Source organism: Clarias gariepinus, chromosome 1 (genome assembly GCF_024256425.1).
Source record: "Clarias gariepinus isolate MV-2021 ecotype Netherlands chromosome 1, CGAR_prim_01v2, whole genome shotgun sequence".
Lineage (NCBI taxonomy): Eukaryota > Metazoa > Chordata > Actinopteri > Siluriformes > Clariidae > Clarias > Clarias gariepinus.
The window spans coordinates 34,370,250-34,388,049 of NC_071100.1; the positions used below are offsets into that span (position 1 = coordinate 34,370,250).

At 36.3% G+C, this 17,800-nt stretch overlaps 1 protein-coding gene across 1 annotated transcript; it reads left to right on the forward strand.

The window, feature by feature from the left end:
• The first annotated feature begins 445 nt into the window (after positions 1-445).
• On the forward strand, positions 446-12,297 carry etnppl (ethanolamine-phosphate phospho-lyase). Its single transcript, XM_053491952.1, has 13 exons — positions 446-595; positions 1,658-1,776; positions 2,060-2,219; positions 3,499-3,573; positions 3,963-4,056; positions 5,545-5,661; positions 6,302-6,384; positions 7,685-7,910; positions 8,050-8,204; positions 8,675-8,764; positions 9,054-9,184; positions 9,938-10,008; positions 11,249-12,297. The coding sequence occupies exons 1-13, from the start codon at positions 537-539 to the stop codon at positions 11,336-11,338; spliced, it is 1,470 nt and encodes a 489-aa protein (XP_053347927.1). The 5' UTR covers positions 446-536; the 3' UTR covers positions 11,339-12,297.
• The last annotated feature ends 5,503 nt before the right edge of the window (positions 12,298-17,800 follow it).

The following is a 17,800-nucleotide window of genomic DNA, read 5'->3' on the forward strand; positions in this document are numbered from 1 at the left end:
GTAATAGCACTGTTGCCTTGCACCTCCAGGAGAGTGTGTGTGTGTGTGTGTGTGTGTGTGTGTGTGTGTGTCCTGCCATGAATTGGCACCCTGTCCAGGGTGTACCCCACCCTGTGCCTGAACCCTCCTGAGACAGGGGCTACACACACACCCTGTATACAGGACTAGCAGTGTAGAAGATGATTGATTGATTGATTGATTGATTGATTGATTGATTGATTGAATGAATGAATGAATTATTTTTTAATGTATTTTCCAATTCTTACATAGAGGTTATGTGTCTGTGTGTGTTAATCGCATAACAATGATCGGCATTATACGATAAAATTATAGCAGACGCAGAAGGGGGGGATGGATATTCAACATTAAAGAAAGAGTGGCGGCTTTTGAATCGTCCTGGTGAATCGGTTCTTCCAATCGAGTCACTTTACGGAGTCGTTCGTTTATCCTAACCATTAATATGCTGTTTCTCTCGCTTCGTCTCTTTCTCTCTTCCACTCACCGCGAGCTGCTGCTGTATTCTCCGAGCCGCTGCAATGTCAACTGAACTTTTCAGTAAGCAGAAAACCATCGATCTGAGGAAGAAACATATTGGGTGAGGAATACAGTAAGCATTAGTGAGGTTTACTTTTCTGAAGTAAACTCTGAATCACTGCGGAGGTTTGGACAGAGCGCACGAGTTCTTTTTTTATACCAGTGAATGATTTTTAATAACGAATAAACAGCTGTCTTGTTAACCTTTAAATGTCTATTTTAGTGCTTTTAAAAAAAAATTATAATAATTGTAGTATTTCGAATTGCTGTATCATTGCTTAGAGATTAGGTTGCACAATAGTGATAGGCTTATACAGTACAGCTGTGGGCAAAAGTTGTAAGAATGATACATAAATTAATTTTCAAAAATTTTGCTCATTCAGTGGTTTTAGATCTTTTTGTCAGATGTTACTATGATATACTGCATTTCATAGGTGTAAAGGACTTTTACTCATAATTACATTAATTTTATGCAAAGAGTCTGCAGTCTGCAATATCTGCAGTGTTTGATCCTTTTTTCTTTTTTTTTTAAGATCTTTGCAATTCGCCCTGGCATGCTGTCAATCCACTTTTGGGCCACTCCCTGACTGATGGCTGCTTATTCTTGAAAAATCATTACTTGGAATTTGTCAGAGATTGTTTGTTTTTTGTTAGTCCATCCGCCTGTTGAAGATTGGCCCCAAGTTCTCAATGGGATTAAAGACTGGGTTTCCTGGCCACAAACCAAAAATTTGGTTGTTTTATTCCCCAAGCCTCTTAAATATCACATTTGCCTTATGGCAGCTTCATCATGCTGGGAAAGTCATTGTTAATCATCAAATTATTCTTAGATGGTTGAGAGATTTTAATCTCTAAGGATGGTTTTGTACCATCCTTTATGGCTGTGTTCTTAGGCAAAGTTGTGAGCGAGCCCACTCCTTTGGCCGTAATTCTTGCAATTATACTTCAGTATATCATAGTAACATCTGACAAAAAGATTTAAAACTCCTAAGCAGCAGACTTTGTGAAAAAAATAACATCTGTCATTTTTAAAACCTTTTTTTTTTCATTTCATTGTTGTTGTTTTTTAAAATTTTCAACATTCCATTAGTATAAAAGTTCCTATCCTGTTTCTTCTGTTTAGTCCCTCCTGCAAGGTTTTCTTCAGCAATGATCCCATCAAGATTGTCCGAGCTAGGGGTCAGTACATGTACAGTGAAAAAGGCGAGCAGTATCTGGACTGCATCAACAATGTCGCTCATGGTACATGCACAAGAAATGGCATTTATTTTCACTTGTATTGCTGCATGCACGGTCATATATCATATAAATTTGCATCTTCCTGGTTAGTTGTATGAGCAATAAACCAGAGTGAATATACAAGATTTAACAATTTGAATCAGTTAGAAATTGGGAATCAAATACTACTGTATTTTTATGTATTTTTTGTTTAAGTTTTTTTTTTTTTTTTTGGCTTTTTTTTTTTTTTGTGGTGGAAATATCACGCTGAATCCTTAAGTTCTGTTTTTTTTTTTTTGTGCCTTAGTGGGCCACAGTCACCCAGAAGTTGTCCATGCTGGAGCGAAGCAGATGGAGTTATTGAATACCAATTCACGCTACCTTCATGACAACCTTGTCCAATACGCACAGCGCCTTCAAGCCACCCTGCCTGAAAAGCTCTCAGTCTGCTACTTTACCAACTCAGGGTAAGTATCTTCACCTTGTACACCAGAAATACCATGAGATTGTGTTATGAGAATGCAGCTCTTCAACATGCAGAATTCCCCACATATGGTCAGGAAGCACAAGGAGTTAGACAAGAAACAGATCTTGTTTGCTCATTTCTCGTTATGCAACCTGTGGGTGTTCTGTGAATCTGTTTATTAGGTATTGCTGTCATGGATCAATGGTCATAGTACAAATACAGACAAGCAATGCTGTTTTCATTTTGAAAAAAAAAAAGACCTTGGCCACAGAAGTTCTAATCATTCAGGGTTCAAGTATCAGCCACTCGCTATATCATATACATGTGCTGGGTGAGAGTCAAAGGCCAGACAGAGTTCTTACAAAAATAGCCTCTGTGCAGTGAGAGACCAAATGATATGCTGTGCCAGCCAATTACTGGACCTGTGTATTAAGGCTCTGAAATGTGGCATTGTAAACGTGTGCGAGTCATACAGTGCAGGGGAGCCGACTTTATTCAATAGCTCTCAGATGGTTTGTGTTTGCTTCTTTTTATCTTAAAACCTAAAATAAATACAGCTTTCATGTGAAATACAATGCTTTTTAATGAAGTGATTGGCTCCTGTCAGCGTGTTTAGAAATTAAGATATAGCAATGTTAAATCTCAACATTTTTAAAACACAAATGCATGATTTCCTTCTATAATTTACATGTGAACAACAAAATATAAGCTTAAATACTGTAAAAAACTGTTCAGTGGAGTAAACTTAGTAACAGTCTGGATAAATCCATCACTGACACCTTGGCATACTGGGCTAAGGTTACATTTTAGATGAGTCAAAGTGGTTGTAGAGTAGCAGCTGTGTGTCTAACAGGAGGTAAATGGATTACAGTAAGAAAGTACAGACCACGCTGGTGTTTTTTATTAAAAAGTATGGAAGACATTCATAATGGCTAGTACAGATATAGGGTTAGGTAATTCTAAAGTTTTTTTTTTTTTACCATTCATTTTCAGAAGAGAAGAGTTTGTTATTCTCTAAACCCTTCATGTGAGAAGCTGTTAATACGAGATGAATATTAAGTGTCGAAGACTTGACATTACAACTAGTTGCACTGGCTGTAAGACAAATCATATAAGAAGTATGAGGGTTAAAGTGAACAAGGTAAAAAAAAATGAATGGATGTCATTTTGTTAGGAAAAAAAACAGCTTTTCAAAAGGTCTACCTGAAAGACACATTATAGATGACACATTTACATGATGACTCAGTAGGTAATAGGACTTCTTACGATTTGTCCTTTAGGTCTGAGGCCAATGACCTGGCTTTGAGACTGGCTTGGCAGTACACTGGCCACAAAGACATCATCACACTGGACAAGTAAGTCAATACTATAGTCCATCTCAGTTCATTTTCTCTTTACATATGCAAAGAGTAACCAGGTTCGTAGAAGTGCTGAGCTGGCAGCTTACACATTAACTCTACTAAGTGTTGTCTGTCTGCTGGTGACCATGAACAAGCTGTGTCAGCTATTAGACATGATTATATGTTATTACGCTTTTAAATATTGTATGTAGAAACCCCACTGGCAGACCATCAGCACTTATATGTCAAATGTACTGTACCTTTGAACCCAGGTTTTAAAGTTCACTTAAGTTTTTAAAACATATTAGCTCATTATAAGCTGCTTGCTTTTAGCTTGTTATACTTAAATCTATTTATTACTCATTTCATAACCTCTGTTAATTTTCACCATGCTCTTCCTGCAGTGCCTATCATGGACATGTGTCGTCACTCATTGATATCAGTCCTTACAAGTTTCACCAGCTGGGACAGAGTGAGCAAAGCCAACATGTGCATGTGGTAAGTCCTGAAAAACTCTTAAATCAATTTAAAAACACAGACCTGCACGTACAGCCACATCCACCGGTATTTGCCAACCCACCCTCAACCGACCTTTTATGCTTTCCTGATCTTGCATGACTCAGCATCTGTTATACAGTTTACTACTATGTTATCATCCTTAGCACACGTTCCAACTTTATAACTCAGCAATATCAGGAGGAGATAACCATGAGTGCAAGGGGGTATTTCCCATTCTTTATCACTAATATAACTCAGCACTTTTAAATAAGTATGTGTTAATACAATAAACCGCATTTTCAATTCAACATCTTTTACCGCAAAACTGCAATTACAATAAACTTCAAAAAGCAGCCAAGTTTACCTTAATGAGATAAAATGTTTAAAAGGGTCCTTTACTTTGTAAATGGAATTATGAACGAAACCAAGCAGGACGCAAATGCAGTTAAATGTTTATTGTATATTTAGAAAAATCCAAAAGTGTGGTTTAACAACAGGCACAAGGTCAGATGAATAACCATTGATCTGGAATAGCTTGGTGTTTAAGTGCACAAGTTTACTTGGAATCAGCATCTTTGATATAACCATTTTAACTGATAATTTTAAGTTTATTTATGATTTTCATTCTTTTTACTCACTCACTCATTGCCTATACCGACTTATCCTGTGTTCAGGGGCCTGGAGCCTATCCCTATGTGTGTGATGGGTTGACATGCTGTCCAGTGCCCCAAGTCTTCTGGGATAGGCTTCAGGCCTGCTGAGACACTTAGAGTTAGTAAGTAAGTGTGAGAGAGGGTTAAAGAATGAAGGGCTGGAAATAGGGTTGTTGAGTCTATTGACTATTATTCTCTAAGCACATGTGCTCACATGTTGTCCTACACAGTAGCCCCCTCTCTCCTCGTCTTCTCTCATCTTCACACATACATACACACATGTGCATACACAAACACACACATACACACACACCGATACACATGCACGAGTGCGTACAAACACATAGTGCAGGTTTATTTGTTTATTTTTACTTTATTATATTTTGTATTACTTGTTTGTATATGAAAAATTTTTTAGGGTTGTGGAACGAATTATAGGATTTACCATAATTTCCTACGGGAAAATTTGCTTTTCATATATGAGTGCTTCAAGAAAAATTATGCTGTTTCACCAGTGGTAGTTGTTTCGCCTGCCATGCAGAAGGCCCGGGTTCGATTCCCAGCCAGTGCCCAAACCCCAGCCACTGGATGCAGTGCTGGTCCCAAGCCCGGATAAAATGGGAGGGTTGCATCAGGAAGGGCGTAAAACCTGTGCCAAGTTGTAGTACGGACTGGGTATTCCGCTGTGGCGACCGCTTGCCGGGAACAATAACAACAATATAAACTTTAGTGTAGCTTAAGTATTTTGTTGAATACTAAAAATCTTGACAAAATTTTGGAAACTCAATGTTGATGACCTCAAAACTCCCATCTCAATTATCCATTGTTTTATTAGGCTCCAAGTCCAGACATCTACAGAGGGAAATACAGGGAAGACCATGCCGACCCTGCTACTGCATATGCAGATGAAGTTCAAGACATAATTGAAAAAGCTCATGCTAAAGGACATAAGGTATTGCCAAAAATACATTAGCTTATGAGCATACAAATTGCTTTAAATAAAATGTAATAAAATCATGGATTATGTATTACTTTATGCATTATCCATATATGATTTAGCAGATTAATTAAAGGTAATTACAGTTAAATTAATTTTTCACAACCAGCAGCAGTTTTACGATTGCTCATTTTAAAGTTTTTTTATTTCTCCCTTTTCCTTCTGTCTATTTAGATCTTCTTTCAGGTTGTATAAAGCCTTAAGGACTCACTGATTTGCATATGGTCAATATCTAACCCTGTATTACAGAGAAATTTCTGTTCTGTTTCTATAGACAAAAATATCTAATGAGTAAAATATAGACTTCATATAATGGAATATAGACAGATATGAATGAATGGAGCTCTCATATAAAGATTATGAAGATATGAAGATTTTTTTTAAAACTCCTAAAAGAAGTTTTAAAAAACTTTTCTAAAAGGAGATTCTGAAAGAAATGCTCCTTGTAAATGATTAATTAAAATAAAATCCTGTTCATTTAGCTGCACTTCTGCAACATTTTTATTGTTTTGAACTTTATACTGGTTCTTGGATTTACCCATACAGCCCCTGAAAAGAGAACACACTGATAGATGCAACCTCTTTTTTCATGCAGATTGCTGCTTTCATTGCTGAGTCACTGCAGAGTTGTGGAGGGCAGGTCGTTCCTCCAGTGGGCTACTTCCAGAAAGTGGCACAGTATGTACCAGCATTTAAACGAGTGTTTATTCAGCACTATATAAGGGCAATTCAAGTCAAACCGGGACTTGTAATGAAATTTCTAGTGAATGAAGGTGTAAAAAGGATTGATATTACTGCAGACTTCAAGCACAGTACCGTGATTAGACCCTTAGCTGTAGTAAAACATTTGAATGGTGTGAACTTTTTCACTAATCCCTGAAAACTGACCGATAACTTATTGCCAACTTGTGGAAGAGATAGGTTTGTCTGTGAGAACTGAACACAGAATCATTCATGAACACCAGTTGCACATTACAGGAACTTGGCTGGAGTTATTGCCACATCCTCGATACAGTCATGACCTCGCTCCAAGCCATTTCCATATGTTTGGGCTATTAAAGGAGTTGTACTTGAACAACTCTTTTTGAAAAACAATCTTTTTGTTGTTTTGCTCCTCAAATCAAATGCAACTTTTTATGACTACTTATAAAATTGTAGTTGCTACTCTATTTTGCATTATATTGAGAATACAATAAATGTGGATCTATTGCTGACTATATTATTGTTTTTGTATGGAATATAATAATCTTATCATCTAGTTTCTAAGATGCGTTTATATAAAAAAAAAGAACTCTGCGTGCAAGAAAGTGAATATAATTATATTGAATTATGTAGGGTTTGATTAGGTAATTCTGGTGCAAAGTTTTTGAACAGTTCATAATTCCTGTTAGAAGTTAGCAGTTGTGGGTTAACATTTAATAGGAAAAAAAATTCTACGGTGGCAACCAAAACTGATCACAGTCAGATATCACTAATAGCTCAAAAATACAAAAGTGCAAAAATTTTTTTTACACTCTCATTTTTCCACTGACGTTAAAATTCATATTAATGAGGAATTCAACATATGAGTATTGGAGAAAAGGACAAAGACCTGATTTGGTGAGTTAGCGATCTTTGAGATCAAAAGCATGATGGTATGAATAGCATAGAATTTTAAAGCATGATGTGTTTGGTCAGAGTGTACAGATTAAAAGTGAATATAGGAATACTATAGAATAGTATAGGCTGCTGCATTGGTCTCTTTAGGTAAAGATTATGATAAAGCCCATTCCTGCTAACACTTCATTTAGCAAGTAGTTGAATGGCAGTGTGGGTAATAGAGTCAACTCAGTGTTTCCTTACAATCTAAATAGACAAGTCCTTCAGGATATAGTTGTGCAAATGTACTGTATATGCCTATACAGTTAGTACAGTATACACTGTAAAGTGTGCACAACTCTATTTCTATGTGTGAACAAAACAATCCTTTTTTTCACAGACATGTGAGAAAGGCTGGAGGCGTGTTCATTGCTGATGAGGTTCAGGTCGGCTTTGGAAGAGTAGGCTCCCATTTTTGGGCCTTTCAGCTACAAGGGGAAGACTTCATACCTGATATTGTCACTATGGGTAAACCGATAGGGAACGGACATCCAATGTCCTGTGTGGTGACCACCAGAGCAGTGGCTGAAGGCTTCATGTCATCTGGAATGGAGTACTTTAACACAGTGAGAACTACACATTTTTACACTGATATAATGACACATTGAGACAAGGAGATATAAAAATCATGCCTTTATAATCTTTTTAATTGTATAGGTTGGACAATGTTAACCTGACTGAAGAATGTGTTTATGTATGCTTCAGTTTGGTGGCAATCCTGTATCCTGTGCTATTGGGCTAGCTGTACTGGATGTGATTGAGAAGGAGGATCTTCAAGGGAATGCCCTGCGTGTAGGGAGATACCTGACAGACCTGCTAGAGAAACTGAAACAAAAACATCCCTTAGTGGGAGACGTCAGGTCTTTTTTTAAATGCTTTCTTCAGTTCTTGGTTCATATTTTTTTAAATCAGTTCAAAGAAATTCACTTTTAAACTGAATCAGTTGTGAATATTCTAAGGAGTACCAAGTCTGATAGAGGCATTTTCATGTACAGGGGGACCCAACAAAATGTATACAAACTTCAACAGTTGTATTCTATACCCTTTTAAAGTCAAATTCAATGATGGTAGTGGTTAGCTCAGTGACTATCAATCAGATTCAGATTCAGATCAGAGTCCCAGGTACAAACACTAGCACCATCAAATTGAGCACAGCCCTTACAGTACCTACAACTGCTCAGATGTATGAAGAGATAAAATCTAAGTCGCTCTGGATAAGGGTTACTGCCAAATGCCATAAATGGAAATGGAATGCGTAGTATTATGTTTTCTCTAAGGATATCAGTACAGGTTGTACAAGAGTGAAAAATGAAAGCTATGTGTTTTACAGAGGTTGTGGCCTTTTTGTCGGGGTGGAGCTGGTGAAAGATCGGCTTAATAGAACCCCTGCAACAGCTGAAGCTCAAGATGTCATATATAGGTAAAACCTATAATTATCTAAACACCCTAAAGCATTTTTTAAGTTTTCTGCAAAAGATGCTGGTGTGAATGCAGGTTACATTTCAACCAAACAGAAATTTCAACTGATACCACCTACTTTAATGGCTCGTGGTGTGGCCTTAAAGCCTGCTTGATTGAAGTGTGGCTCTTTACAGATAAGATTGAACCCCTCTGCTACAGGCTATATTTCTGCTTAAGTTCATTTATACAAAGTGATATGGTAAATAAATATTACCTCTAAATGGATAACTATTTTGACCTTCCCACAGACTGAAGGATCAGCAAGTTTTGTTAAGTGCAGATGGACCACACCGTAACGTCCTGAAGTTTAAACCACCAATGTGCTTCTCCAGAGAGGATGCCGACTTGGCAGTTGGAAAAATTGACCAGATTCTAACAGGTAACTCTGGTCGACATATACAGTAAACGTTAGATTGCGAGCATAATTCAATCTGAAAGCATGCTCGTATATCAAATAATTTGCATAACAAAGCAAATTTTCCCTTTAAAAATAATAGAAACTCTGATTATTTGTTCCACAACCCAAAAATATTTATATAAAAATTATCAAAACAAAATATAAACTAAAAATAAAACAAACTGACCTGCACTTTATCTTTAAAAAGAATCCCGGCAGAGTAGTATTTCTGTTAGTGTGTATGGTTTTGCCTGCACGCACAAACACACATAAACACACACGTGTGCACGGACAAACACACACACATTAACAGAAACACTGCTTTGTCAGGAAATTTCTTTAACAAGGAACCTTTCTAATGACACTAACTTTCGCTTTATGCATGTGCACACACACGTGGTCACGATGTTATAATAAACATTACATGCACACACAGAGGTTGACTATACGAGTGACGCAGGCACACTGTTACTGAGTATGAGAGACGACTACCCACAATCCCATAGTGTGCCCAAGAGAAGAACTAGTTGTGATCATGTGACGCTCGGCAAAGCATGTGCGTACTACTCCTATATAACAAGACCTTGCTTGTGTTTAAGTTAAAATTTATTTAAAACTTTGCTCGTCTTGCAAATGCTCACACCAAGTTACTCTCAATCCAAGGTTCCATGTGTTTTGTTTTGTACTTCAGATCTGTATACTCATAATTAATGCCATTATATTTTTTTCTTTAAGACCTTGAAAATGCTTTGGGCCTTCATATATCTGACACTACAGACCCTACAAATGCACAAAACAAGCGCAAGGTAAGCTGAGATGAATATTTAAAGATTTTATAAATATATATTTTTTAATATACAGTGGAACCTTGGATTACGAGCATAAAAAAAAAAAACTCTTCTCAGTTGTGTTGGACTAATGGTACTTAGTTATTAACCTAGTTAACCCAGTGTAAGTATGTATCCAATGTTGTAAACATTAAAGCACTTTTTGTAAGTCGCTCTGGATAAGAGCGTCTGCCAAATGCCTAAATGTAAATGTAAATGTAAATGTAATTCATTTTGGAAGCGGGCTCATATTCCAAAATACTCGTAAACTAGTAACAAATTTTATTTTCCCATAAGAAATAATGGAAACTCAAATTATTCGTTCCACAGCCCCAAAAAATGAATACATAAAAATAATTAACACAAAAGATTAAGTAAAAATAAAACAAATTAACCTGCACCTTAAAAAAAAGTAAAAATAAATCCTGACAGATAAGTGTTTCCGTTTATGCAAGCAGACGCTGTGTGTGTGTGTGTGTGTGTGTGAACCCCTCCAGTCCCGAGAGAGTGTATGTGAACCGGCACGGTGTCAAATTACAGGTGGGTACACACATAACAGAGGCCGAGGGAGAAAATGGATTTTTAACCTTCTAATAAACCTTTATTGCACAGTAAACCTTTTTTATTTGAATTTCACATAAACACACATTATTGGAAAGACTGTTTTCTCAGAAAAATTAGCAAGGGAACATTGCTAATGACACTTGTGTGAGCGCTTAATAACGGAATCAGTGCTGTAAAGTAAAAATAAAAACAAACAAAAGAACCTGCACTTTAACTTTGAAAAGAATCGTGACAGAGCAGAGTTTGTGTGAGGAGCAGAGAGTGTGTGTGTGTTTGTGTGTGTGTGTGACACACATAAGGCGAAAGTGTGTTGAGTGTGTTAGAGAGATGTTGATTATACCAGTGAGAGACGAGCACTAAGTTCCAGCAGGGGAGACAATTTAACCACAATTCCGCAGCGCAAGAGTGAGAATAATCGTTGGCTTAGTTGTGATCATGTGACGCTCAACGACAAAACAAGAAGCGCATTCGTGATACATGATACTCGGCACTCGTAAACCAAGATTTGCTTCTTTTTTTAAATCAAAATTTATTAAAAATCTTCGCTCATCTTGCGGAACACTCTAAAACTGCGTAACTCGTAAACTGAGGTTTCACTGTAATGTTTTTGTGTCAGTGTCACTAATAAATTTGCTGAATTTTTATTTGTCCCCAGGAATCAGTCGAGGAAAATGGCTATGATATACATTCAGGTGGCAACCATAATATCACTAAGACAAAGCCTAACAAAAAACAAAGAACATAACAAACCTTGTCCTTTTTTAAAAAACATTATATAATACATTGGGGTGAGTCCAGGTCTAAATGCAACCTACGGATCCTCTCTTGATGTATACAATCCAATTTTTCCTTTCACCAGATGGTGACAGCAGACTGTGTTATCACAGCTGACCTACAGTAATTGCAAATCTTTTTTTTCTTGACTAAATCTGCAGATTAATTTGTGTGATTGCACAATGATCACATTATTGTTGTTCTTAAGTATGATCTTTAAGCCACCTGAGTATGTTGCTGCTAGTGCCTTTGACATCTCCACACCCTACCAGAAACCAGTAGTTCTGGTGTAAAAATTGTTTCAATCAGTGCGTCCTGCCGTTCTTTTGTTACTGCCTTTTTTTATTATTATTTTTGTCCCATTATGATGTTACTCATTCTGTCAACATTATCTGCTGTGAAGCAAACATAATTTGCATTTTATTATAGAAATGTATCTTTAGATAGCTAAATGGGATGAAGTCATGGCTTGACTTTTGGTACAGACAAATAGTGCAAAGGTAACAGAGAAAGAAGCAAATTGGAAACAAAAATATTTTTTCACCAAGAGCCATGGCAGATGTGTGCCTCACATGTTGAGACTGGAGCAGTAATTAAGGATTTTATGTCATATGACATTTTATAAGTAATGAAGAATTATGAGTAATGCAAAACAAATTTAGACGATAAGAGAGCAATGAATCTGAATAGTTAAAGCTAACCTGGTAGATAATTAGAGAAATAGGGAACGTTAGCAATGTAGGAGCCATGCTTTTACAACAACTAAGCATTGAGAATTTTTCCTGTGCTATTTAAAGAGTATAGTCAATGTCATTTATCTTAATGAGGAACATAAATTTTAAAATATATAATTTTGCCTGTCACAATTACAGTGTTTATGGCATACCATGCTGCAATACTTCCTCTAAAATATAATTCAGATTGCTGTTGCTTTTCCATGTTTTAATGGATTTATAATGTGCCTGATTATGTAACACTAAATAGGTGCTATTTTATATATAATTGCCATTTTTTGGAATGGAAATAATACTATTTATGATATTTAATGATGCAAAAATAAAAGGTAACATCAGGTGGAAAAAAGATTCTAAGCTTTGTTGAATTTAATGGGTTTTTAGTCATGTACAGTATGCTAAATGCAAGAACATATTTAAATGCAAAAAACAATACAAAACCTATCATGTCATTTAAAGATTGAATGAGAAGCCTATGTCAGAATCAGGCAGCAATGAGGTGGTAAATTTCTTCACAGAAAAAAAGGGGGGGAAATTGACAAAGAGCTAAAACGCAACCTAATGAAATGTGCAAGGTTCACGTTGTTCTTTTCATGCAAACATTAGACGTGTATAAGGCATATGTGTGGTATATAAGGCAAGTGTGTCCTCTGCATGCACTCGCTGATAACAGGCACTGTTAGCTGTTCAAATGAATGCATTTTGGAGTGTGTGCAGTCACCCACTTTCAGCTTAACCTCATATGATTAGAACAACTTTTGCAAGTTGGCCTTTTCCTGCTTAAATGCACTAGAAAAAAACTTAAAATGTCCTGCATGAAGGCCAGGAAAAAAACAGCTGACTAACTGTTAACTTAAACCCAAATTGGTTACAGATTGGTTATCAAGTCAGTCAAGAGCACGTCTCTTGACCGAATAATTTTTTTTTTGTCACATTACACCGATTTTAGTTTTGTTGCGTTGGTTGCCGGTGGAATATAGAGTGATCTTTAAATATAAATGCTTTTATTTGTTTTTAGGCGATTACGGTCGTAGTACCACAATGTATGAGTGATTTAATTCACCCATACAATCCTCAGAAAGCACTTAGATCATCTGATCAACTTCTGCTCACGATTCAGAAAATTCGTTTAAGAAGGAGAGGTGACCGTGCTTTTTCTGTGTCTGGTTCCACTTTTTGGATCAAGCTCCCTTTTCATGTCCGAGTAGCTCACAGTATAGAAATTTTTTAATAAAATTTCTGTATCTATATCTGTTTGTCGAGGCTTTTAAACATTTATGATAGTGGTTTGTATTGGTAATTTAATGGTTCTCTTGTTTTTAAATGATTTTTATTTTATTATGTAAAGCTCTTTGGTCAACCATCAGTTGTTTTAAATGTGCTATATAAATAAATAAATTAACTTAACATAACATTAAAACATAAAAGCTACTGTATCGCAATTAGCTTAAAAAGTTATTTCTGGCCATGATATGAAGGTGTCAGAACCCACAGTGCATATGGTGTTGCATAGCCACGGACTAGTCAGAGTGCCCATGCTGACCTATGTCTGCTGCTGAAAGTTCCCACAACACACAGGCCCATTGTAGGAAGAAGGTGGTCTACGTTAAAAGATCATGTTTTCTTTTACATCGTGTGGATGGTTGGGTGTGTTTGCCTCACTTATCTGTGCAATAGATGGCTCTAGGATGCTTTATGGGGAAAAGGCATGTCAGTGAAGACAGTATAATGCTTTGGGCAATGTTTAAAACCCTAGGTCCTGGCATTCATGAAATGCCAAAAGTGCAAAGTGCCCAACAGTGGCAGCTTGAACCATCAATGTCCTGAGCCATTACTGCCCTAAACACGTTGGATGCAGTTCCATAGTGGGCATGAGATACTTATTGTAGGGTGTTGTGTTAAATGGGTTCATGTGGGTGTTACTTTGACACGGTTCACCTCTCAAAAATTGTTGCAGACCAAGTATCCCCTGATGGCAGCCTCTTTTAGCAGGATAATGCACCCTGTCACACTGCAAAATCATGGAACAGTCTGAGGAACGTGACAGGTGTTGACTTGGCCTCCAAATTCTCAAGATCTCAATCTGAGTTTCTGTAGCTTCTGTAGAACGTCCTGGACTAACAAGTCTGATCAATGAATTCACAATTTTGCAACTTACAAGCCATATGAGGATCTGCTGGTGACACCTTGGTACCAGATACCAGTACAGTACATGCCTTCCCTAGGAGTCTGATATAAGTAACACATGAAAAACCCCACATGATGTTGTTGTTGCATGTTTAGTGTAAGCAACTTAATAATGCCATGCCATGATGCCATCCTTTTCTCAGCATACCAAACAAAGAGTTTGGTACAGTATATGTTATAGTATATGGAACCCCACTACAGATCCTTTAATGCTAAATGTCTCCCTCTAGTGTTTAAGTGGAATGCAGCATTTTACAACGTCAAAATTTTGCACATTTTTTTCTTAACCGATGGTTGAACATGTTATTAGGAATAAGCATGTTAATATTCAGTTAATAATTAATGGTAACAAAACACACATTTTTTTAAAGTTATGTAAGACAAATTAAAAAGCCCAAATAATTTAAACAAACAGAACTAATAAAATACAATAAAGATGGCTACCCATTACTGCGCACAGCAACGGGCGCCCTCTTGTGGTGGACATATTAATAGACATGAGAACAGAGAAATATGATACAGAACATTTAATAGGTTAATAGGTTTTTTTAACCCGTAAAAAGCAAACGTTAAATCAATACACTGCATTAATGCACCCTAATTCATATAATGGCTCTTATTATGTCATATCTAAGTAACATATTTGCACAGGTTCTTACAATTTATCCAAAATCAAATCAAATTCAAATTTTTTTGTCACATACACAGTCATACACAGTACGATATGCAGTGAAATGCTTACACGACTACCAGTGACCTTAAAAAATAAAAGCTTATACATAAGAAAATAAATATAAATAAAAGAAATATGTTAAGAATAAAAATTAACTAGTAAAATATACTGCACAAAAAATATACTGTAATAAAAAATACGTTAGAAAATAAGATTAACTAGTGAAATGAGAACAAAATATTAATATAACAGACATAGAAATATAGAAAAGAAAATAGAAAAAGAAATTTGTCAAAACAGAAAGTTTGAGATGGCTCTGGTGTGCGAATATGCATAAAAAGTGACTTCGTAAGTCTTATTTAAAGTGATTTGTGCAGTGGTCCATAAAAAAAGTCCATAGATGAAAATAGAAATATATATATATATATGAAAATCCAACACTTTTTGTCATTTTTATTTAGTCAAATTAATTTCTGGTTGGAAACCATCAACATTTCACTGACAATGTATAGTATATTGCTTGGCCAAAGCTGTTTAAGGATGGTCAAGAAAAACGTTTGAGAAGAGTGTCTGCATTAAGCAAATAAAACTGTCCAAACATATTGTTACCATCAACTTCATAGAAATAAATTTGGAAGTCAGCATGAATCACTTAATCACTTGACGTTGCATAGCAACACATAAAGTTGCATAGTAAAAAAAGGAAAGTAGAAATTAAAGCTACATTTAAAAGTGAAAGTAAGAGCATTCCCACATGCTCAGTATGATGAGAACTCAATAAAGAATTGGGACTAAACAGCTGTGTGACAACAAGAAAACCACTTGTTAGTGAATTATCCAGAAAAAGGCTGCAATTTGATAGGGAGGATAAAGATTGGAGGAATGGGAAAATGATCATGTGGTTTGTTGAGTCCAGATTGACCCAATCCCCCAAGCAATAGGCAGATCAGAGTAAGAAAAAAAGCACATGAAGGGATGCACTTAACATCCATTGTCCCCACTGTACAAGCCTTTAAAGGAAGTGTTATGATTGTTTTCTTATATACCAAATTAAAGCTAAAGTGGTCAAATGAAATATTAGTCCCTTTTGGTGCACAATTCGGCTGTATTTTATGTAGGCGAGGTAGTACCACTAGCAACTATATTTTATCTATAAAATCATTAGTAATAAAAATAAATAAATAAACTAAAATGCTGCATGCCAACTTAAAGTTAACACCAAAAGCACAGCTCTGTTTATAAAAGCAACATTTAGATTACACTCTTTAAATCAGTTTCAGTGAAAGTTACATCTATGTAAGCAAATTTCACAGATAGGACACAGGTGGTGTGACTTAAAGGCTGTGTATCGGACATGATCATGAGCAGCAACGCATTCAGACCGTACTCTATACACTTCTGCCTTTAGATACTATAAACTGAGACATCAACAAAAATGTTCTGATGACAGCAGCTGTCAGTTGTTTAGGAAATGGACAGGAGAAAAAGGCCTTGTGAAGTCCTTTGTTAAATAGTGTAATTATGTGAATTATTAGGGCCCAAGCACTATAACATAAGGTCTATGTTGTTAAAGTGTGTAAAGGGCCCTGTTATTTTCCTAAGATTTTTTTTTTCACCATTTGGGCCATTTTGAAAGTCTCAACATGCTCAAAAACACTTGAAAGACTGGAATATGCTGCCATTATAAGATGCTTCTGAGTCTTGCACTTATGCACATGAAACACGGTACACATTTAGAGCTCACTGAGCCGAACAACTTTTGCATTGCATGTCCTGGGCTAAACTCATTAGGAAGTCAGTTATTTTCTGTTATTTGCAAGACGCACCCATTAGACACACTTTTCTTAGGGAAATTATACGATCGCCACCAAACCGGGCCCATGTAATCTAAAGACATTGAGGATACAAAATTGTAGAGGGATTTTTAATATCTTAAATGGGTCAGCTATGACAATGCATCTAACTTATGCTGAAAAGAGGTTAATAACTTTCTGTGTGACATTACAGTATATTGAGTGACATCACACTGAATGACATCACTTTGAGTAATATCATAGTGCAAGGCTTTTTTTTTCCATCTGCTGCTTTTTGGAGGTCTAAACATAAAAACCCCCTCTATACATGTAAACATTACAACACACTCACATCTCTCTTACACACATGTACACATGTACACACAGGACAAACACATTCATATACACACACTCTCACACTCACATCTCTCCTATACAGACACATCTATCCATGCATGCACAAACACGCTTATACAGTGATGTTCAAAATAATAGCAGTGTGTTGAAAAAAGTGAGTAAAGCTCCATATCCATATAATAACGTTTAATTTAAATCAAACAAATGCATTAGACACCCTGCACATTCTATTCTGAATCACAACATGAAGAAAAATGTGCTAAATGTAGCCTATTATTAGTTTAATGTAAATAAATAAAAACAAATATTAGATGAATTTACAGTTTAAACAATAATGCTTGAAGTTTACTCCTTCTTGTGCATCTCTGAACTAATATTTAGTTTAGTATAACCATGCTTTCTGAGAACTGCTTCACATCTGTAACAATTGTACTACATGCCACAATTCCTCGGCATTTCTTGGTTTTGCCTCAGAAACAGCATTTTTAATGTCAGCCCACAAGTTTTCTATTGGATTAAGGTCTGGGGATTGGGCTGCCCACTCCATAATTTTGCTCTGGAACCAAGATGCTGCTCGGTTACTGGTGTGTTGGGGTCGTTGTCTTGTTAAAACACCCATTTCAGGGGCATTTCCTCTTCAGCATAAGGCACCATGACCTCTAAGTATTCTCATGTACTCAAATTGATCC

Bases quoted from the DNA above. Each gene is read 5' to 3' on its own strand.
- etnppl (XM_053491952.1), top strand. From the start codon at position 537: ATGTCAACTGAACTTTTCAGTAAGCAGAAAACCATCGATCTGAGGAAG. The intron at 596-1,657 runs GTGAGGAATACA...TCTTCTGTTTAG, and splicing joins CTGAGGAAGAAACATATTGG to TCCCTCCTGCAAGGTTTTCT. The intron at 1,777-2,059 runs GTACATGCACAA...TTTGTGCCTTAG, and splicing joins CATCAACAATGTCGCTCATG to TGGGCCACAGTCACCCAGAA.